The 17,715-nt window shown below is 53.9% G+C and overlaps 2 protein-coding genes across 5 annotated transcripts; both read left to right on the top strand.

Moving 5' to 3' along the window:
* Positions 1 to 297: 297 nt before the first annotated feature.
* Positions 298 to 5,949, top strand: RPS5 (ribosomal protein S5). Of its 2 annotated transcripts, none has more exons than XM_068527294.1 (6): positions 298 to 449; positions 1,195 to 1,303; positions 4,383 to 4,592; positions 4,751 to 4,879; positions 5,651 to 5,749; positions 5,827 to 5,949. In XM_068527294.1, the coding sequence occupies exons 2-6, from the start codon at positions 1,196 to 1,198 to the stop codon at positions 5,893 to 5,895; spliced, it is 615 nt and encodes a 204-aa protein (XP_068383395.1). In that variant the 5' UTR covers positions 298 to 449; position 1,195; the 3' UTR covers positions 5,896 to 5,949. The 2 variants fall into 2 exon arrangements, with proteins under 2 accessions (XP_068383395.1, XP_068383396.1); XM_068527295.1 differs by having other exon boundaries at positions 404 to 449; positions 1,182 to 1,303.
* Positions 5,950 to 7,347: 1,398 nt separating this feature from the next.
* Positions 7,348 to 16,228, top strand: RNF225 (ring finger protein 225). Of its 3 annotated transcripts, XM_068527291.1 has the most exons (3): positions 7,348 to 8,258; positions 9,517 to 9,565; positions 10,477 to 10,784. In XM_068527291.1, the coding sequence occupies exons 1-3, from the start codon at positions 7,348 to 7,350 to the stop codon at positions 10,540 to 10,542; spliced, it is 1,026 nt and encodes a 341-aa protein (XP_068383392.1). In that variant the 3' UTR covers positions 10,543 to 10,784. The 3 variants fall into 3 exon arrangements, with proteins under 3 accessions (XP_068383392.1, XP_068383390.1, XP_068383391.1); XM_068527289.1 differs by lacking the exons at positions 9,517 to 9,565; positions 10,477 to 10,784 and adding an exon at positions 15,603 to 16,228; XM_068527290.1 differs by having other exon boundaries at positions 9,517 to 10,559.
* The last annotated feature ends 1,487 nt before the right edge of the window (positions 16,229 to 17,715 follow it).

The following is a 17,715-nucleotide window of genomic DNA, read 5'->3' on the forward strand; positions in this document are numbered from 1 at the left end:
GCAGCGACGAGCGCGGGCCAGACTTCTGCCCTCATTAGACATGGCGGCGTTGACCTCATAGAGACCTCTGCGCCTGTGCAAGGGCCCCCCGCCCCCCCACCCCCACCGCCACCCCCACCCCCACCGCCACCCCCACCCCCACCCCCACACGAACTGGCAAGTGCTGGAAATTGGACATCCGCCAGGCACAGCCTTTGGACCCGCTTCTGCAAGTACGCATGCGCCGGGGGTTTACGGTTTCCGTTTGGCCCAGAGGGTACCTTTACATGCTCGCTCCGAATTGGTCCGTAAATGCGCCTTGTTCTTATGCGCACGCGCCGTCTTCGGTGACCCGGAAGTTCTCGCCTCCTTTAAAAGCGTCGGCCCGCAACGTGCGGCCTTTTCTTGTCTGTGCCAGGGCGTCGCGTGGTTCACGCCGAGAGACCGAGACGTCTCGGCTGCGCCTTAAGGTGAGGCTACCGCGGAATCGGAAGTCCGAAGGCCGATTCAGGGTCTTCCGGGAGCCGTGGGTGGGCCCCGAGACCAGTGGCTTCCCTCGGGCAGGGGACAAGGATGGAGGCGCGGGGAAAGTTACTCTTGCCCCGTTGCTGATGCCCCCCCGCCGCCGTAGCCTTGCCCCCAGCGGACTGGGGAATGTTGGTCTGGTACAGACGTAGTTGTACTTTATTAATTATAAGAAGTTTCCGTTATCCTTACATGCACGATGCACACTTTGGTCTGAACACGCTTTCTCCTAAATAGCAGCCTCTAATCCCCCCGTCGGGGTCGGACACCAAACTCGACCTTTGCACTGGTAAAGCGCAGAATTCATACCATTGATCCTTCTGTTTTACTGATGAGGAAGCTGAATCCACAGCGGCTTGTAGACTCTCCTAGGGTCGCAGAGCTCTTGAAGAACAAGGTTGGGATTTGACTTCTAGCGGATGCAGCGTCAGGGCATTTGGCATCTCCTGCCCGTCTCTGGGCCGCCTTGCAACCGTTGAGGGGGTGCCTGCCAGCTGTTGGCCTCACGGTTCCTGGGTGAGAGACCGGTGTTTCTTGCTGACAGATGAGTGGTTTTCTTAAGGTTCCACAAGGTGGCCTCAGATGTTCACAGCCTTTCTCGGTTCCTGGTAACTTCCCAATTCTCAGGTTGTGCGCTAGCCTCGGAGTCCGTGGTGAGTATGCCTGGGCTTTGACAGTTTCTGTCCCTAGGATGACAGAGTGGGAGACAGCTGCACCTGCAGTAGCAGAGACCCCCGACATCAAGCTCTTTGGGAAGTGGAGCACCGATGATGTGCAGATCAATGACATTTCCCTGCAGGTGAGGGGGGTGTAATGATTGTGCTCCCCAGCTGGGGGTGGGTCACTTGAAACTTGTAGCTGTCCCACTAAGTAGAGTTGAAGATGGAACAGGTGAAGGAGGGATCCCTGGACCACCACCTCCATCGTGTCTGTTTTTCCTTGTATCCTGTTAGAGGTTGCTACAGTTTTTGTCAGGAGATGGTTCCTTCCTCGGGGGGAGTATCACATCCCACAAGTTGTTTAGTTAATTGTTTTGTAGTGAAATACACATAAAGTTCACCATGGTACCTTTTATTTATTTATATTTTTAGTTTCATATATTTTATTTTTTAAAGGTTATCTGTAAGTTTTGAGTGTTTTTATTTTACTCAAGTATTGAAGATGACAAGGACAGTATTTCATTCAGGCTATAAAATTTTATTTAAATTATATGTTTTAGAGTTAAATAAAAATGAGCAGTATTCTTCAAGTTCAGAAGTTGTGCCTTGGAGAGACGAGTCAATTAAATTATAAAGATTCAAATGCCTAAAAATCTAAACGCCTTACCGTCGTTCCTCAGTATCTGAGGGGTGTTCTTTCTAGGAACCCCCAAGTTTACCAAAATCTACAGATGCTCAAGTCCCACGAAGTGTAAGGGCCTTAAATTTAGGCAATAAAACGTAACTTCAGTCTCATTTATACATTATATGTATGTGTCCCAGCACCATTTGTTTTTTTTTTGTTTTTGCAAGAAAACCCTTTTATTATGATTAAAGGGTCAGTACACCAAGATGACATAGCAATCCTATATGTGTATGCACCAAACAACAGAACTTTGAAATACATGAAGCAGAAACTTACAGAACTTGTAAGAGGAATAGCCAATTGCTCAATTATACTTCAGGACTTCATTATCCCTCTCCCTGCAACTGAGATAAATACTAGACAGAAAGTCAGCAAGGATGTAAAAAATCTGAGTAATAACCCCAACCAAGAGGATTGTGAAAACATTTATAGAAACTTCACCCAATGACAGCAGAATACACATTCATTTCAAGAAGCCTTACAGAACATTCAGCAAGATATACCACACCCTGGGTCATAAAACAAACATCAACAAATTTAAACAATCAAACCAAACGTGAAACAAGTAAGAAATCAGTGACAAAAAGATACCAGAAAATGCTCCAAATAGTAGGAAATGAAACAATATACTTCTAAATAATACACGGGTGACAGAGGAAGTCTCTAAGGAAATCAAGGGATATTTAGAACTGAATAAATTGTAATGAAAACTTGTGGGATAAAGCTGGAACAGTACTGAAGGAACTTTATAATACTTAATGATTCGTTAGAAAAGAAAAAAAAGTTTCAAATCAATAATCTCAGCACCCCTCAAAAAATAAAAAGAGCAAAATATAACCAAAGCAAAGTAGAAGATAGGATATCATAAAGATCAGAACAGAAATCAGTGAAATTAAGAACAGAAAGGTAAAGGGACTTCCTTGGCGGTACAGTGGTTAAGACTCTGTGCTCTCAATGCAGGGGGCATAGGTTCAATCCCTGGTTGGGGAACGAAGATCCCACATGTGCAGCACCATTTGTTGAAGAGAGTATTTATCCCATTGAATGGTCTTGGCACCCTTGTTGAAAATCAGTTGAGCAAGGCTGTAAGGGTTTGTTTCTGACCTCTGAACTCTATTTCATTGGTCTCTATGCCTATCCTTTTGCCAGTACCACACTGTCTTGATTACTATAGCTTTGTAATAGGTTTTGAAATTGGGAAATGGGAGTTCTCCCACTGTATGTTGCCCCCATACTGTTTTACACTTGGCCTCATTAGGACTTTTGTGGGGCCTTCATAAAAATAAATTTATGTTTTGTGACTGCATTGGTATAATGAGGAATAAAATTCAGGTTTGATCATATTTTCCCCTTTCTTTTAAAAGAAATTAAAACTTTTTGTTGCCTCTAAATATATCATGGTACCTAGGCACTGAGCCTAACAGAGAATTCAAACCTGTTTTTCACTCTGAATGTCTTGCAGAGCTGTTTTCCTTCATGGGTTTGTTGGGGGAGAGGTCTGTAAACTTAAAAGGACCAGTTAGTAAATGTTTTATAAAGTCTTTGTAGGTCACATGTGGTCTGTCACGTGCGTGTTTGCTTCCTTGTTTTCTTTTTCTTGCTTTTTTTTGTACAACCCTTTAATAATGTAAAAACTATTCTTCACTTTCCCCTGGTGCTCTCCTAGGGGCTGGGAAAGCAGAAGTCAGCATGGTATCAGAGTTCTCACTCTCTTGAAAGCTGTGCTGGGCTCTACCGTGGGGCCCAACAGCTCAACCAAATGCCTGCTGGGGCATTTGGTATTCGCAGGTTTTTTTCTGGCACAGTGTGAGTCTCTGCATGGACACCCGTCTGTCTACTTGCCTGTTTGTGTAAGTGGTCCTCTCCAGGCTAGACACCAGACTGTCGTGCCTACATCAGAGTCCTCTGTGTTCTTTTCCTGTTAATCCTTGTATTTGTAGAAACTCACTGTTTGTACATGTTCTCGTGTGTGTGGTAGGATCACTTGGTGTAGGTTTCATACTGGAAATATCAGAAGTAGTCCCCACATGCACAGTTCCTCTGACTCAGCCCCCCCCGAACGGTTTAGTGTTTCTAGACACTGTCTTGGGATATGTATGTATATATAGGCAGGATTGTTGAATGATTGTTTGAAACACTGGTTCTCTGGGTTAGTTCCCCCCACCCCTACCCCTTTAGGGTACATTTTTGGGTGTCAGCAATGAGGAGTGCTACTGGCATACTACAGTGCACGGGACAGCCCCTCCAGAACAGAGTTATTTGACATAAAACGTCAGTGCAGAGTGAAGAACACTTTTAAAACAAGACTGGTATCGTGGGTGGTTATCTACTTAGTTTTCCATACCCTTCCTCCCATTAGAAAGGAAGTACTCTTTTTAGTGGCCTGGTAAAGTCACTTGCTTCGGTTTTACTTTTCTGTGGCAGGCCCGTGAGTGGGCACTACCCTGAGTGGGTGTTCAGTCTCTGTGGTCCCCTGCCGAGATCCATCCTGCTCCTGACCGTGGTCCCTTCACCCCCTCTTCCTGCTGCCCCAGGATTACATCGCAGTGAAGGAGAAGTATGCCAAATACCTGCCCCACAGTGCAGGGCGCTACGCGGCCAAGCGCTTCCGCAAGGCGCAGTGCCCCATCGTGGAGCGCCTCACCAACTCCATGATGATGCATGGCCGCAACAACGGCAAGAAGCTCATGACGGTGCGCATCGTCAAGCACGCCTTTGAGATTATCCACCTGCTCACGGGCGAGGTAGGGCCCTGAGGCCGGGCGGGGCAGAGTGCCCCTGCACACCCTAAAGCCAGCAGCCGCCCCGCCGTATGCGCGCCAGGGTCCTCCAGGTTTATGGGGTGGAGGGTCGGGGAGGGATGCCTGCCAGGTATCTGGCTCAGGGCCCCTCTCTCTCTTAGAACCCCCTGCAGGTCCTGGTGAATGCCATCATCAACAGCGGCCCCCGGGAGGACTCGACCCGCATTGGGCGAGCTGGAACAGTGAGGCGGCAGGCCGTGGACGTGTCCCCGCTGCGCCGTGTGAATCAGGTGGGCTTGGGGCTTTGGGGCACACGTGGGTGGCCAGGAACGGCCACCAGGCTCTGGCAGAATCCTGCCTGGGGCAGCAGAGGCTGGCAAGTGGGAATGTTCATCTCCGTCTGCATGTTTACCTGAGGGTCAGATAATGAAGGCTTCCTGGATTCCCACCCCACGCAGAGCAGGTCCTAGCTCTGGGCCCTCTCCTGGGCAGCATTTGATTGAAGGGCCAGTTTCATTTGAGTATTATGTTTTTACACTGTTTTTTTTTATTTTCTTGGACCATTTGAGAATCAGTTGCAGGTGTTTTGACCATTTCCCTGTTAACATTTCAGTGGGTGTCTCCCTAGAATAAAGATGTTCTGTCCCCACCGTCACCCCCAAGGAATTTAACAGCAATCTAACATTTGACATTACATCACTGTTCCAGTTTATGGAGCTGTCCCCAAGCATACCCTTTATAGCTGTTCGTTTTTAGTCAAGGGTTCCAGGCCAGGAACACATTGCATTTCCCTGTCATGGCTAGTTTCAAGTCACCTGTCATCAGGGACCCAGCTTCAGCCTTTGTGTCCGCACACTTTTTTGTGCCCCTCAGTCTGATCCCAGATCTAGCAGCATGGCACCTGGGCAGCGCTGTGGGCTCCCACTGTGTCTTGCCTCAGTTGGCCTGCGGATGGCAACGTGGTAGGCAGCATTTGTTGGGTCCCAGGGTACTGGAGAGCCGTGTCCCTGCGTGGTGTAGGGGCAACCCCTACTTAGCACAGGGACCCCTGTGCTCCCTAGGCCATCTGGCTGCTGTGCACAGGTGCCCGTGAGGCCGCCTTCCGGAACATCAAGACCATTGCCGAGTGCCTGGCAGACGAGCTCATCAATGCTGCCAAGGTGGGTGAGGACACCTGGGGGGGCGAGTCTCAAGGGGAGGGTCTTCCAACATTGGAGCTAACCATCCCTTCTTGCAGGGCTCCTCCAACTCCTACGCTATCAAGAAGAAGGATGAGCTGGAACGTGTGGCCAAGTCCAACCGCTGATTGCCTGGCTGCAGCTGCAATAAACCTGCTTGCCCTTTGGGGTGGCGCCACCCACCTGTGCCGCTGTCTGTGCTCAATGGGGAAGGGTATCTGGGAGCAGGGGCTGAGGGGCAGGACGACTGGTGTTTTGGGGGAGCTGCCCATGTCCCTGGCGTGTCTTCTGGTCTCGGGACCTGGACTCACCAGGGGAGTGCTTGGCTCAGGAAGCGCCACTGACTCAGAACCATGGCTCCTCGGGCTGCAGGCCTGGCTGCCTGGACTGTGCCAGCAGGTGTTGGAAATGAGGGGGGTGGGGTTGTCCTGGCAGAGATGTCACTGGTCTGGGGAGGGGCTTGGTGGCTGCAGCCCACCACCCTGAGAGGTGTGTTGCCAGGAAGCAGCCCCGGGGGGAGGAAGCCAAGGCCTGGGCTCTGGACCAAGACAGTTTCTAGCCCCTTGTCGTTGGCTGGACAGGGCTGGTCCGGTCCAGTCCACTGTGGGGTCAGCCTGCCTTCAACCCCCAGGACTCCAGAAGTCCCACTCTTCTTCCTGGACACGCTGCCCCCGCCCAGAGCCACCGACACCCCAGGTTGCACTCACCCCACCAGTGGCTCTAGGTGGAGGATTCATGAGGTGTTGAAGGCTGGGAGTGGTGGTGGGGACCCCCTCTCCTGATGAGCCTGGACCGTCACTGCCCTGTCAGCCTGTGCCTCCTTCCTGGCACCCCGGACATCCGGCCGAGGTCAGGCTTGGTGTTCCCTGTCCTGGGGGCAGGGAGGACAGTGTGACAGGTCTGGTGGGAACCTGGCATCCGGAGGGAGTGGCCCCACCACAGGCACCCTCCCATGGGGAGGAGCACTTCGTATCCAGCTGCAGGTAGGGCTAGGGTTGGGGTCACAACAGGCAAGGAAGCGCCAGCCAGAGGGAGGAAGCACCAGCGGGTGGGAAGAGCCTGCTGGCCCGCTGGGGTCTTTCACTGCGGAGTCGACTCCTGGGCTGCTGGCCACCTATCCTGAAGCTTCCGTCCTGTCCTTCATCTGCCTTTCCTGTCTGTCTGCTGTGGTCTCCCCAGGGTCTGTCTCTGCCCAGCTCTCCTGGGAGTCCCTGTCTCTCCTCTCCACGCCTGTCTGGGGTCCTTCCTGGGGTCACTCAGGTCCACCTGGCTCTTGGCTGGGGCGTCCCCCAAGTGTAGCTCAGAATCTGCGGTGCTCCCTGTCTGTCCCTGATGCTCTTCAGAACCCCTCTGGGTCTCACCTGCCTGTGTGTCCAGATCCTCTACCTGCACGCTCCCCTCCTCGGTCACGACTCCCAGTCTCCTTGCCTACTGGGCTCTGCTCCCCTTTCTCTGGACGCCGCTTCCCTGTGTGGGGTGATCCTTCCAGAGCCCAGCCCCTGACCCTCCCCAGACCCCCTCTGCCGTCTACCCCCGGCCCCTTCGCTGCCTGACCGCCTTTCCCCGCAGGCCGGGTCCAGATGCCCTGCCCTCGGCCGCCCTGGCTCCGCCGCCCCCGGGTCCCCCTGGGCTCGGAGCCCAGCATCCCGGGCTCCCCGTCCACACCCCGGTCCCCCGGCAGGGGGGAGGACGAAGACGAGGGTGATGAGGAGGAAGGGGACGGCAGCCGGGGACCCATCCTGCCGCCCGCGTCCCCCGTGGAATGCCTCATCTGCGTGTCGCCCTTTGACAGCGTATTCAAGCTGCCGAAGTGCCTGGACTGCAGCCACGTCTTCTGCCTCGAGTGCCTGGCTCGTCTGTCTCTGGCCACGGCGGGCGGCGGCGACGCGGTGGCCTGTCCCGTGTGCCGCGCGCCCACGTGCCTGGCCCCACGCCGCGAGCTGCCCGCGCTGCCCACGCAGCTCGGCCTGCTGCCCGGCTCCGCACGCGCCCCGCCGCCGCGCCAGGGCTCCGTGCGCTTCGACCGCCGGCGCGGCCTGCTCTACCTGCGGCAGCCGCCGCCCGCGCCCGGACCGCGCAAGGCCCGCCCGCCGCCGCCGCCGCCGCCGCCGCCGCCGCCGCTGCGCCTCGGCCGCCCAATGTCGCGCCGCCTGACGCTGGCCCGCTCGGCCTGGGTCTTCCACGCGGCCGTCGCCGTGGCCGCGCTGGTGGCCGCAGGCCTCGTGGTCACGGGCCTCTACATCTCCTTCCTCATCCCGCGCGCCACCACCTCCAGCCCCGCGCGGCCCCAGCTCGTGGCGCTCGCCCCGGCGCCCGGCTTCTCCTGGTTCCCGCCTCGGCCCACGCCGGCGGCGCCCTGGACCTCCGGCTGGAGGCCACGCCCCGTGGGCCCTGACCTGGACGCCGCCCCGCCGGGGGCTGCGGAGGACGCGCTGGAGCCCGAGGGGGTTCCCGAAGAGACAGAGACGCCGGACGGGTCCTTGGACCGCAGGTGGGGGGCGGAGGCTGGCCCTGGCTGGGCCCCGCGGGCACGCGGCGGGAGGAGGCGGTGGGGGCACAGTAAACGCGTCTGCGCCGCAGGCCCTGCCTCAGGCCTGGGGACCCCGGTGTCATCCTGACGCTCGCCATGATTCCCGTGGAGGCCTTAGAGGGCGCATGGCAAGCACGCATTTCTCTAGAGAGGCCTGGAGGGATCATTCCTGGCATCATTAGCACGGAGCAGGGACCCTCTCAAGGAGCACCCCTGACACCAATCCCTGTGGGCATCCAGCTGTGGGACCCCCATGTCTGTAAAGGTCCTGCTGGGAGGCACTCATAAACCAGCTGGGGGTACCCTCGATCCTCAGCTTTTGTGGGAGCCCAGCCGCAGAGTCCCCCTGACCAACATCGTGCAGTGGCCCTGCTAGGGGTACCCCATCCCTGATCCTCGTAAGGGTCCTGCTGAGTACACCCCAATCATCAGAGCTCCAGGAGAACGCTCATCCTTGGCTGGCACCAGAGCTTAAGTCTCTGATTTACTCATCCTTTGGGCTTTCTGCAGGTGCTGGAGGCCCCCATCTTTGGATGGCAGACTATTCCCTGGCCACACCTGTGAGTGGCCCACTGCAGGACCAACCACCCCACTCCTCCCCAGGCTGTGGAGTTGCTGCCTGCAGGCTGAGCCAGGGTGGGATCCAGCCATCTCCATGCTGGTCCTGCATTTGCTGCCTTACACACCTGGCTGGGGCTTGGGCTTGAAGGGGGAGGTGTGGCCTGGCCAGGACTGGGGAGAGACAGACAGGGCCTGAGCCTCAAAGACTGGCTCCCACTTGGGTCCTGAGTATCAACTTGCAATGGGGCCTCGACTTCCCCTATGGCTAGTGGCCTCTGGAATTCGCCTAATATGCTGAGGGGCAGCTGTGGTCACTGAGGCTCAAAGAGGCCAAGGTTGCCCTCTGGGTCAGCCAGTGTCATGTGATTTTGGGTGAGGGGTCGCTCCTGGACATCCCTGGCCCCTCTCCTTAGCCACTAGAGCCCTCATCACCCCCATCTCCACTCGTTAAATACTCAGCGTCGGTTACTTCATCTCCTCCAGGGCTCCATCAGCATTTTGTGGCAACCCTGCTGTACGCCAGGGTGAATGAAGCCTCAGCCCTCCCTCAGCAGGGAGAGTGGTCCTCCTCTCAGAAGCCTTCCTGGGTTAGTCACAGTGGGGTAGATAGCAGCCACCTTCTGCACAAACTGAACATGGACTTTCTGTCTCCCCCCAGGCCCTGGAGCCCCGAGTCTGCCTCACTTCACCCCAGGTTGGGATGCTGTGTGTGGCAGGTGGACATCCAGCATTTTCCAGACAGAAATGTGACTTCTTTGGGGCTAGAGGCTCCTGTTTGATTTGTTTACATGTGTGTCCTCAGCACCTGGCATACAGTGGGTGCCAAGTACTTTTGTAGGGAGTGACAGCATTGCCGGTAACCAAGAAGCAACCCAGGAATGTCTGCGGGCATCCTAGGTTCACCCGGCTCCCAGCCACCTTGACCTAGGCATGTCAGCGGAGCTCCTTCTGATGGGAGCCGCTGCTTCCAGGTGGGAAGCAGGAGGAGGAACGTCAGGGTGTCCTAGGGAGTGTCTTCCTGGACCAGTTCTTGTCCCACTTGGGGCCCATGACAGGTACAGGGGCCAGGACCAGTGTGCTGGGTCACTGGGCAGGCACAGCCCAGCCTGACAGGGAGGAGACCTGGTCAGGCAGGAGCAGGATTGACTGGTGGTCTGTATTGGTTTTCCCCGGCTGCTGCAACAAATTACCACCAAATCAGGTCCTTAGAACGGCACGTGTTAGTTATCTTACAGTTCTGCGGGCCAAGGGTGTTGAAATCAGTTTCACCAGGCTAAAGTGGGGGTGTCCGCAGGGCGAGTTCCTTCTGGCTGCTCTGAGAGGATTTCCTTAGCTTTTCTAGCTTTTCTATCTGCATTCCTTGGCTTCCTCCTCTGTCTTGAGAGGCAACAGTGTAGCCTCTTTCAATCTCTTCCTGACTCTCCTGCCTCCCTCTTTCACTTATAAGGACACTGGGATTGCACTGAGCCCACCCAGATAATCCAGGATAACCTCTCCAACTCAATATCCTTAATTTAATCACATCTGCAAAGTCCATTTTGCCATGTGAGGTAACAGATTCACATATTCCAGGGATTAGGATCTGGATACCTTTGGGGGCCGTGACTAGGCTTACCAGAGGGTCTCCAATATGCCCCTCCTCATCCCTTCCCTCCTCCACCCCAGGCTGGGAGAATTACGGTGAGGGAGTAGAACTGGCAGGGATGGGCCCAGCCAGTGGGGTCAGAAGGGGCCCTTGGCTGGTGGTGCACAGAAGAGAAAGATGATACTTTCTGCCTGAGGGTGTTCAAGGAAGGCTGCCTGGAGGAAGAGGCCTCGGGGCTAAGGGGTAACACCAGCTGGCATTGAGGCAGGGGGCCCTAAGCAGGGAGCTGGTGGCTGAGGGCAGTGGGCAGGGCTGGCTCCTCCCTGTCCTAACGTGCTTCCTCCTCGGGACTGTGGGGAAGGGTTGCTTCTCCACCCTCCCAGCTGGGAGCCTGAGACCTCAGTCACTCTTCCCGTAAAATGTAGCCTACCTCGATGTCTGCCCGCCCACTGCCTGCCCACGAACAAAGGGGCTGCCTGAAACCACCCCGGGGCCAGGATCACAGGGGACTCCTCCCGACACTTGCCTACCAGCCTCTGTGGCCACCTGGAGCTGTGCTCTCCTGGCCCTCCCTCTGCCCACTCCATCCCTGCCGGACGCACCCCCCCATGCATCTGCCCCAGACTTGCTCCTCCTTCCACTGGTCCCAATGCCTGTGAACACCCAAAGTGTGGGAGTTAGCTTCAGTGCCTGGCATGGGTGCCCAGGGACGCCTTTACTGGCCAGACTTTGGTTCTCGCTTCTGTAAAACGGGAGACAATAAACTACTTGCAGGAAGAATTCGTTCATCCACAAGTATTTATTGAGCGCCTGCTGTGTACCAAGGGGGGACTCGGGGCACCTTGCGAACGAGGGAGTTCGCATGGCAGATGATGTCCAGAGGGCTGAGGAGAGGAGCCATCATCTTGGCAACACTGCCTCCCCCTCCACGCTCGTGGGGCCCTCAACTCCCCAAACCTTTTGCAGGCCCTCCGCCAGGTCTCCTGCATTTGCCCCCGAGGGGCGCCAAGTGCTCCACTCTACCGGGATCCAGCCAGCCTCTCTCCTCACGAGGGTCACGGAGGCCTCTGCCCACACCACACTCGTCTCCTGTCATTGGGGCCTCTTGTGTTCAGGCCAAGGGAACAAGGCCCACGGGGGGCCCTCGCTGGACCCTGAGAGCGGAAGTGTCCAGCTTACAGATGGGGAAACTGAGGCTGGGCGGGGCAGGGCGTGGATTCGAACAGGGACCAGAGAGCTTTCTGCAAAACACCTCCCCTCAACTCCACACCCTGGCAGGGCAGCCTCGCTTTTCCTTCCTCCCCGGGCCCCTCTCCTCCTCTCATCCTCTGAGTCTTTCCCGCTCACAAACCTAAGCGGTGTTCGAGGCGGGGAAAGCTAGGAGGTTGTCAGCTACGCGGACCAATCGGAGGCCGCATTCCGGGCTGGGGTCGTGACCTTAATTGCCATAGCAACCTGGCCCGCCTTCGCCCCGCCGCTCTGTAGAGCTGCGCGCGCATCTTGCCCCTCCCGGAGCCTGGTGGGAGGGGCAGAGAAGGCGCGCCAGCACTGATAGCCAATCAAAAGCTTGAGACTGTCGTTGCTATGGCGATTTTGCCCGCCTTCGGCCTGTCGCGCGCATCGCGTTCAGGCCGCAGTCTAGTGGGAGGAATTGGGGGAGGGGTGCGTGTGTGTGTGTGTGTGTGTGTGGAATTGGGGGAGACGTGTGTGTGTGTGTGTGGAATTGGGGGAGGGGTGTGTGTGTGTGTGTGTGTGTGTGTGTGTGTGTGTGTGTGTGTCCGACCAATCAGGGGCCCGAAGCTGAAGCGAAGGCCGACCCGGGAAGTGCTGGGATCCTCCGTCCCAAGGGGGAAACAGGCTCGAATGGGGAGCGTCTCCCCTAGGGGCACACACCTTGGCGGGGCAGAGCTGGGCCTGTCCTCCTAAGCTGCGGCTTCCTCTGCCCTGTCAGTCTCTGCAGAGGCTTGGGGCCAGAGGGGCCAGGAGAGACCTATGACCTGCGTCCCTCTTTCTGGGGCATGGATGTTTCCATTCTAATGGCCGTGGAAAACTCCACATTGGGTATGGGACGTCTCCCAGGAATCTTCCAGAAATCTACTCGTTTTTATTTTTAATAATAGCTTTCTTGAAATGTAATTCACACACCATACAATTTGCCCATTTAGAGTGTACAATTCATCGGGTTGTTAGTATGATCACACAGTTTATGCAACCATCACCACTATCTAATTTCAGAACATTTACAAAAAGAAGCCCCATACCCTTTCGAGTCATGTCCCATTTCTCCTTTTCCTCAACCCCTGGCAACCATTAGTCTACTTTTTGTCTCTATGGATTTGCCTATTCTGGACATTTCGTACCAATAGAATCATACAGTTTGTAGAAATCCACTCTTAAAAACAGCAGTGTGTGGATTGTTCTTCCCAACCGGTGGGGCCAGCTCAGCCATGGGTGTGGACTCTGGAGCCAGAGAGATATGGGTGTAAATCCTACTCCTATTATGGCCTTGTTCTTAGCCCTTCTGAAACTCACTCTCCACTTGGGGAGTGGTGGGGTGTACTCTTGGCCTTGGGCTCTCCTGGCTTCACTCAGGCCGTGCTCCCTGCTCTCAGGTACTGGTGGGCTGTGACAGGGCTGAGGGTCTCTGCTGGATTTTGAGGAGCCACAGGAGGCCAGACACAACAGGAGCAGATGGGCCCTGGGGGCTTGTCCTCTGGCCAGCCTTGCTTCAGGCCAAGCATTTGTCCCAGTGAGCCATGGACCTACTCAATCTCTGTCGCATGCTGAAATTTCATCTCACAGTTCTTTCCTTATCTCAAGGGGCACCTGTGATATTTGCCAGGCTCTGGGCTGGCTGCTGAGGTTGTAGCAGTGAACAAGAAGGTCACAGATGTTCTTATTTCTCTCTTCCTTAGAAGTCACGTTCCAGGGCAGAGCTGGACAGTCCACAGCCAGACAAACCATTCATAGTATTCTTTAGGTCAAAGCTAAGTGTTCTGTGGAAGACAAAGCAAAATGATGTGACAAAGACTGTCGGGGGCCCAACTTCGATGGTGGGGTCAGGGAGTAGGAGCACAGATGCCCAAACAAGGCAAGCAGAGGCCAGGGAACAGCCTGCAAGGCTGAGAAAATGGCAAGAGCAAAGGCCCTGATGCAGGGACAGGCTTACTGGTGCCACCGTGAGGAGCAGAGGGCCATTGGAGGAGGGCTGGCCAAGACGGACAGGAGTGTGGGAGGGTTGATGTTGGTAAAGAGCACTTAGTGATACGTGGGTTCTTTTGTTTCTCTTTCTTTCTTTTTTCTTTTTGTTATTTATTTATTTATTTATTTATTTTTGGCTGTGTTGGGTCTTCGTTTCTGTGCAAGGGCTTTCTCTAGTTGTGGCAAGCGGGGGCCACTCTTCATCGCGGTGCGCGGGCCTCTCACTATCGCGGCCTCTCTTGTTGCGGAGCACAGGCTCCAGACGCGCAGGCTCAGTAGTTGTGGCACACGGGCTTCGTTGCTTCGCGGCATGTGGGCTCTTCCCGGACCAGGGCTCGAACCCGTGTCCCCTGCATTGGCAGGCGGACTCTCAACCACTGCACCACCAGGGAAGCCCTCTCTCTCTTTCTTTCTTAAGGTATTATTTAGGAAGCCAGTCTAGGTACTTTATGAGCTTCATGTTCTCATACTTGAGGTATCCCCAAGATAAGGAGGCAGCTTATTCTTGAGAGATGCTGCCTGTTTTCCAGGGGGTTTAAAGCCTCATCGTGTTTTGTGCTAAGAAGTAGGCTACAGTTGGGACCTCCCAGGTGATCCAGTGGGTAAGACTCCACGCTCCCAATACAGGAGGCCCGGGTTCAATCCCTGGTCAGGGAACTAGATCCCACATACATGCCGCAAATGAGACCTGGAGCAGCCAAAATAAATAAATATTTAAAAAAAAAAGGGGGGGGGGCAGGAATAGAGACACAGACGTAGAGGACACGGTTGGGGGGGTGGGAAGGGGAAGCTGGAACAAAGTGAGAGAGTGGCATGGACATATATACATTACCAAATGTAAAATGGATAGCTAGTGGGAAGCGGCCATGTAGCGCAGGGAGATCAGCTCGGTGCTTTGTTACCACCTAGAGGGGTGGGATAAGGAGGGTGGGAGGGAGACGCAAGAGGGAGGGTCTACGGGGATATATGTATACGAATAGCTGATTCACTTTGCTATAAAGCAGAAACTAACACCATTGTAAAGCAATTATACTCCAATAAATATATTAAAGAAAAAAAAAGAATTAGGCTACAGTCTTGAAGAAGACATTGATCTTTCTGCCTGTATTAGTTTCTGCCTCAGCCTTTTCTATTGTCATATATTGTTGCTGGGAGAATCCGGCACTGCACTGGGAGGGGACACCTGGAAGCTTGTGCCTGGTCTCTCCTAGAACCTGCCCTGTATGCCTCTTTCCTTTGCCAATTTTAATTTGAACCTTTTCATTGTAATAAACTGTAACTAAGAGTTTGAAAGATTTTCTGAGTTCAATGTGTCCTTTTAGTCAGTCTTTGGAACCGAGGGCTCTGAGGTAGCTCCTAGCCGTCTTGCAGGGTTTGGCATGGCCGCCTCCTTCCAGCTGCTGACTTGTGATGGGAGGGCGCCCTCGCGATCTTCGATCTTCACCTGCAGGCAGCGCTGGAGTCAGTCGCACTGCAACTGCTGAGTGTGGCCATCCCCATCCTCTCCTCCAGCAAATTCCTTCCAGCCACCTTTGTTTTACATGCCGCTCCTCTGGTTAAATTCTTCAGCTCTATGACTTCCTAATCAGGGGTCAGCAAACTTTTTCTGTAAAGAGCCAGATAGTAAATATTTTCACCTTTGCAGGATGTGAAGTTTCTGGTCACTGCTCAACTCTGCCACCATAGAGTCAAAATACCATAAACAATATGTAAATGCATGGCCGTGGCTGTGTTCCAATAAAACCCTATTTATGGACATGGAAATAAGAATTTCATGTAATTTTCATGTCATGAAATAGTATTCTTTTGATTTTTTTTTTTCAATCACTAAAAAAAGTAAGAACTGTTCTCATTTTGGGGACGAGACAAAAACAGAAAATGGCCTGTATTTGGCCCACAGGCTGTAGTCTGCTGAGCCCTGGCTTAAATTACTCACGACTCTCGACTTTGATTTCCAGGTATCCCCAGAAGCGAGCGTCCTTTCCTGACTGGTTGTGTGCATGTGGTCTGAGAAACATCATTCACGTCTGCACCAGGCTGGAGTATGGCTCTTCTGATCCAGCCCGCTCTGGGTGGTCCCCCCAACACCCCATGGGATACAGACTTGGCTCATCAACACAGGTGGCCCCTCCCTTGCCCAGAGGCCAGTCCAGAGCTTGATGCTCCCAGCAGTTCTGGACTCCCCCCCAAGCAGAGTGAAGGGCTCTGTAGTGGGAAGAATACTGGCCCCCAAAGATATCCATGTCCTCATCCCTAGAATGTGTGAATGTTACTTACCTTATATGGCTGAAGAAACTGCAGATGTGATCGAGGATCTTAAAATGGGGAGATTATCCTGGATTCTTTGGGTAGGCCCTCAGTGCAATCACAAGTACCCTTCGAGAGGGAGAGAGAGGAGACAGAGAAAGAGATGTGACGACGGAGGCAGAGATTGGAGTAATGTGGCCACAAGCCAAGCAAGGCTGGCAGCCACCAGGAGGTGGAAGGGGCAAGGAACAGATTCTCCTCTGGACACGACGGAAGGCACGTGATCCTGCTGACACCTTGATTCTGGACTTCTAGCCCCCACAAGTGTCAGACAATAAACGTCTGGGTTTTTTGGTTTTGTTTATTTATTTATTTATTTATTGGCTGCGTTGGGTCTTCATGGCTGCACGTGGGCTTTCTCTAGTTGCGGCGAGTGGGGGCTAATCTTCGTTGCGGTGCGCGGGTGGGCTTCAGTAGTTGTGGCACACGGGCTCAGTAGTTGTGGCTCTTGGGCTCTAGAGCACAGGCTCAGTAGTTGTGGCGCACGGGCTTAGCTGCTCCGTGGCATGTGGGATCTTCCCGGACCAGGGCTCGAACTCGTGTCACCTGCATTGGCAGGTGGATTCTTAACCACTGAGCCACCAGGGAAGACCTGCCTGTTGTTTTAACTCACCCAGTTCCTGGTCCTTTGTTATGGCAGCCTAGGAAATGAATACGCCTATTGTTCCTTCCCTTTCTGGACATTCCACCCTCTTGCCATTTCTTTTTTCTTTTTTTGTTTTTTTTTTGGCCACGCCACACGGCTTGCAGGATCTTAGTTCCCTGACCAGGGATCGAACCCAGGCCCCCGGCATTGGAAGCACAGAGTCATAACCACTGGACCACCAGGGAACTCCCAGGATTGCCATTTCTAGTCTGACTTCCTCCCCTGCCTGTTTCCCACCTCTCTGTTCTCTGTCCTCTGCCTCTTATCTGCTCCTCTCTGCCGTGCTCCTTCACTCTTCACCGCTCCTTCTGCAGTGCTCTCCAAGTCGGCCTGCACTTAGTGTGTCATGAGGTGTGCACATATGCTTGAATAGCACTTGAACACCAGCTGCTCAGTTACAGTTGGATTTTCCTGGGCCTGAACACATCCTTCTACACAATGTTCACAGATGAAACCTATTTACAGAGGAGTGTGTTTGAGAGTCTACCTCCAAGCGGACTCTCCATCTTCTGTACCTCATCCCTGTCTCCGTGCCCTTCATGAGGAATCCTCCACTCTGTGATCTTGCACAGTAGCCCATTAACCTGACTCAAGCCTCCTCAACGGACATATTCTGGGTGTCAGACACACATGTGTGATGGGGCTGTCCTCTCCTATCAAAGTCAAGATGCACTTTTGCCAGCATTTCTTGGCTTTCCAGTTGTTGACTTGGAGTGCGGGATGAGGAGGCACCTTTCAAGCAGGGTGTTTCTGTAAGAGTGTCACAAGTCCTCAAGGGAGGTCCTTCCACCCAGAAGACCACCCCTGTGACACATGTAGCCCAGTCTTTTTTATAATCTAAAATGTGTTTATTAGGATGGTTTCCCGTTCATCTTGATTCAGTGTGCTTTTAGTGCCTTTTTTTTAAACGTGTGGTTCAGTCTTAAAAGACTTACACTTAGCTGAGCATTAAGAAACAATCCTTGGGTAGGAACCATACATATGTGGGGCATGTGGGAGAGGATTCTAGTTCAGTGCAAAATTTCACCAGCACCCATCTTCCAGTAATAATAATGTGTTAATAACCATGGTGGTAATGAAGTAATAACACTTATTGAGAGTTCACTGAATTCCAAGCA

The sequence above is a fragment of the Eschrichtius robustus genome, chromosome 19 (genome assembly GCF_028021215.1).
Source record: "Eschrichtius robustus isolate mEscRob2 chromosome 19, mEscRob2.pri, whole genome shotgun sequence".
Taxonomy (NCBI): Eukaryota; Metazoa; Chordata; class Mammalia; order Artiodactyla; family Eschrichtiidae; genus Eschrichtius; species Eschrichtius robustus.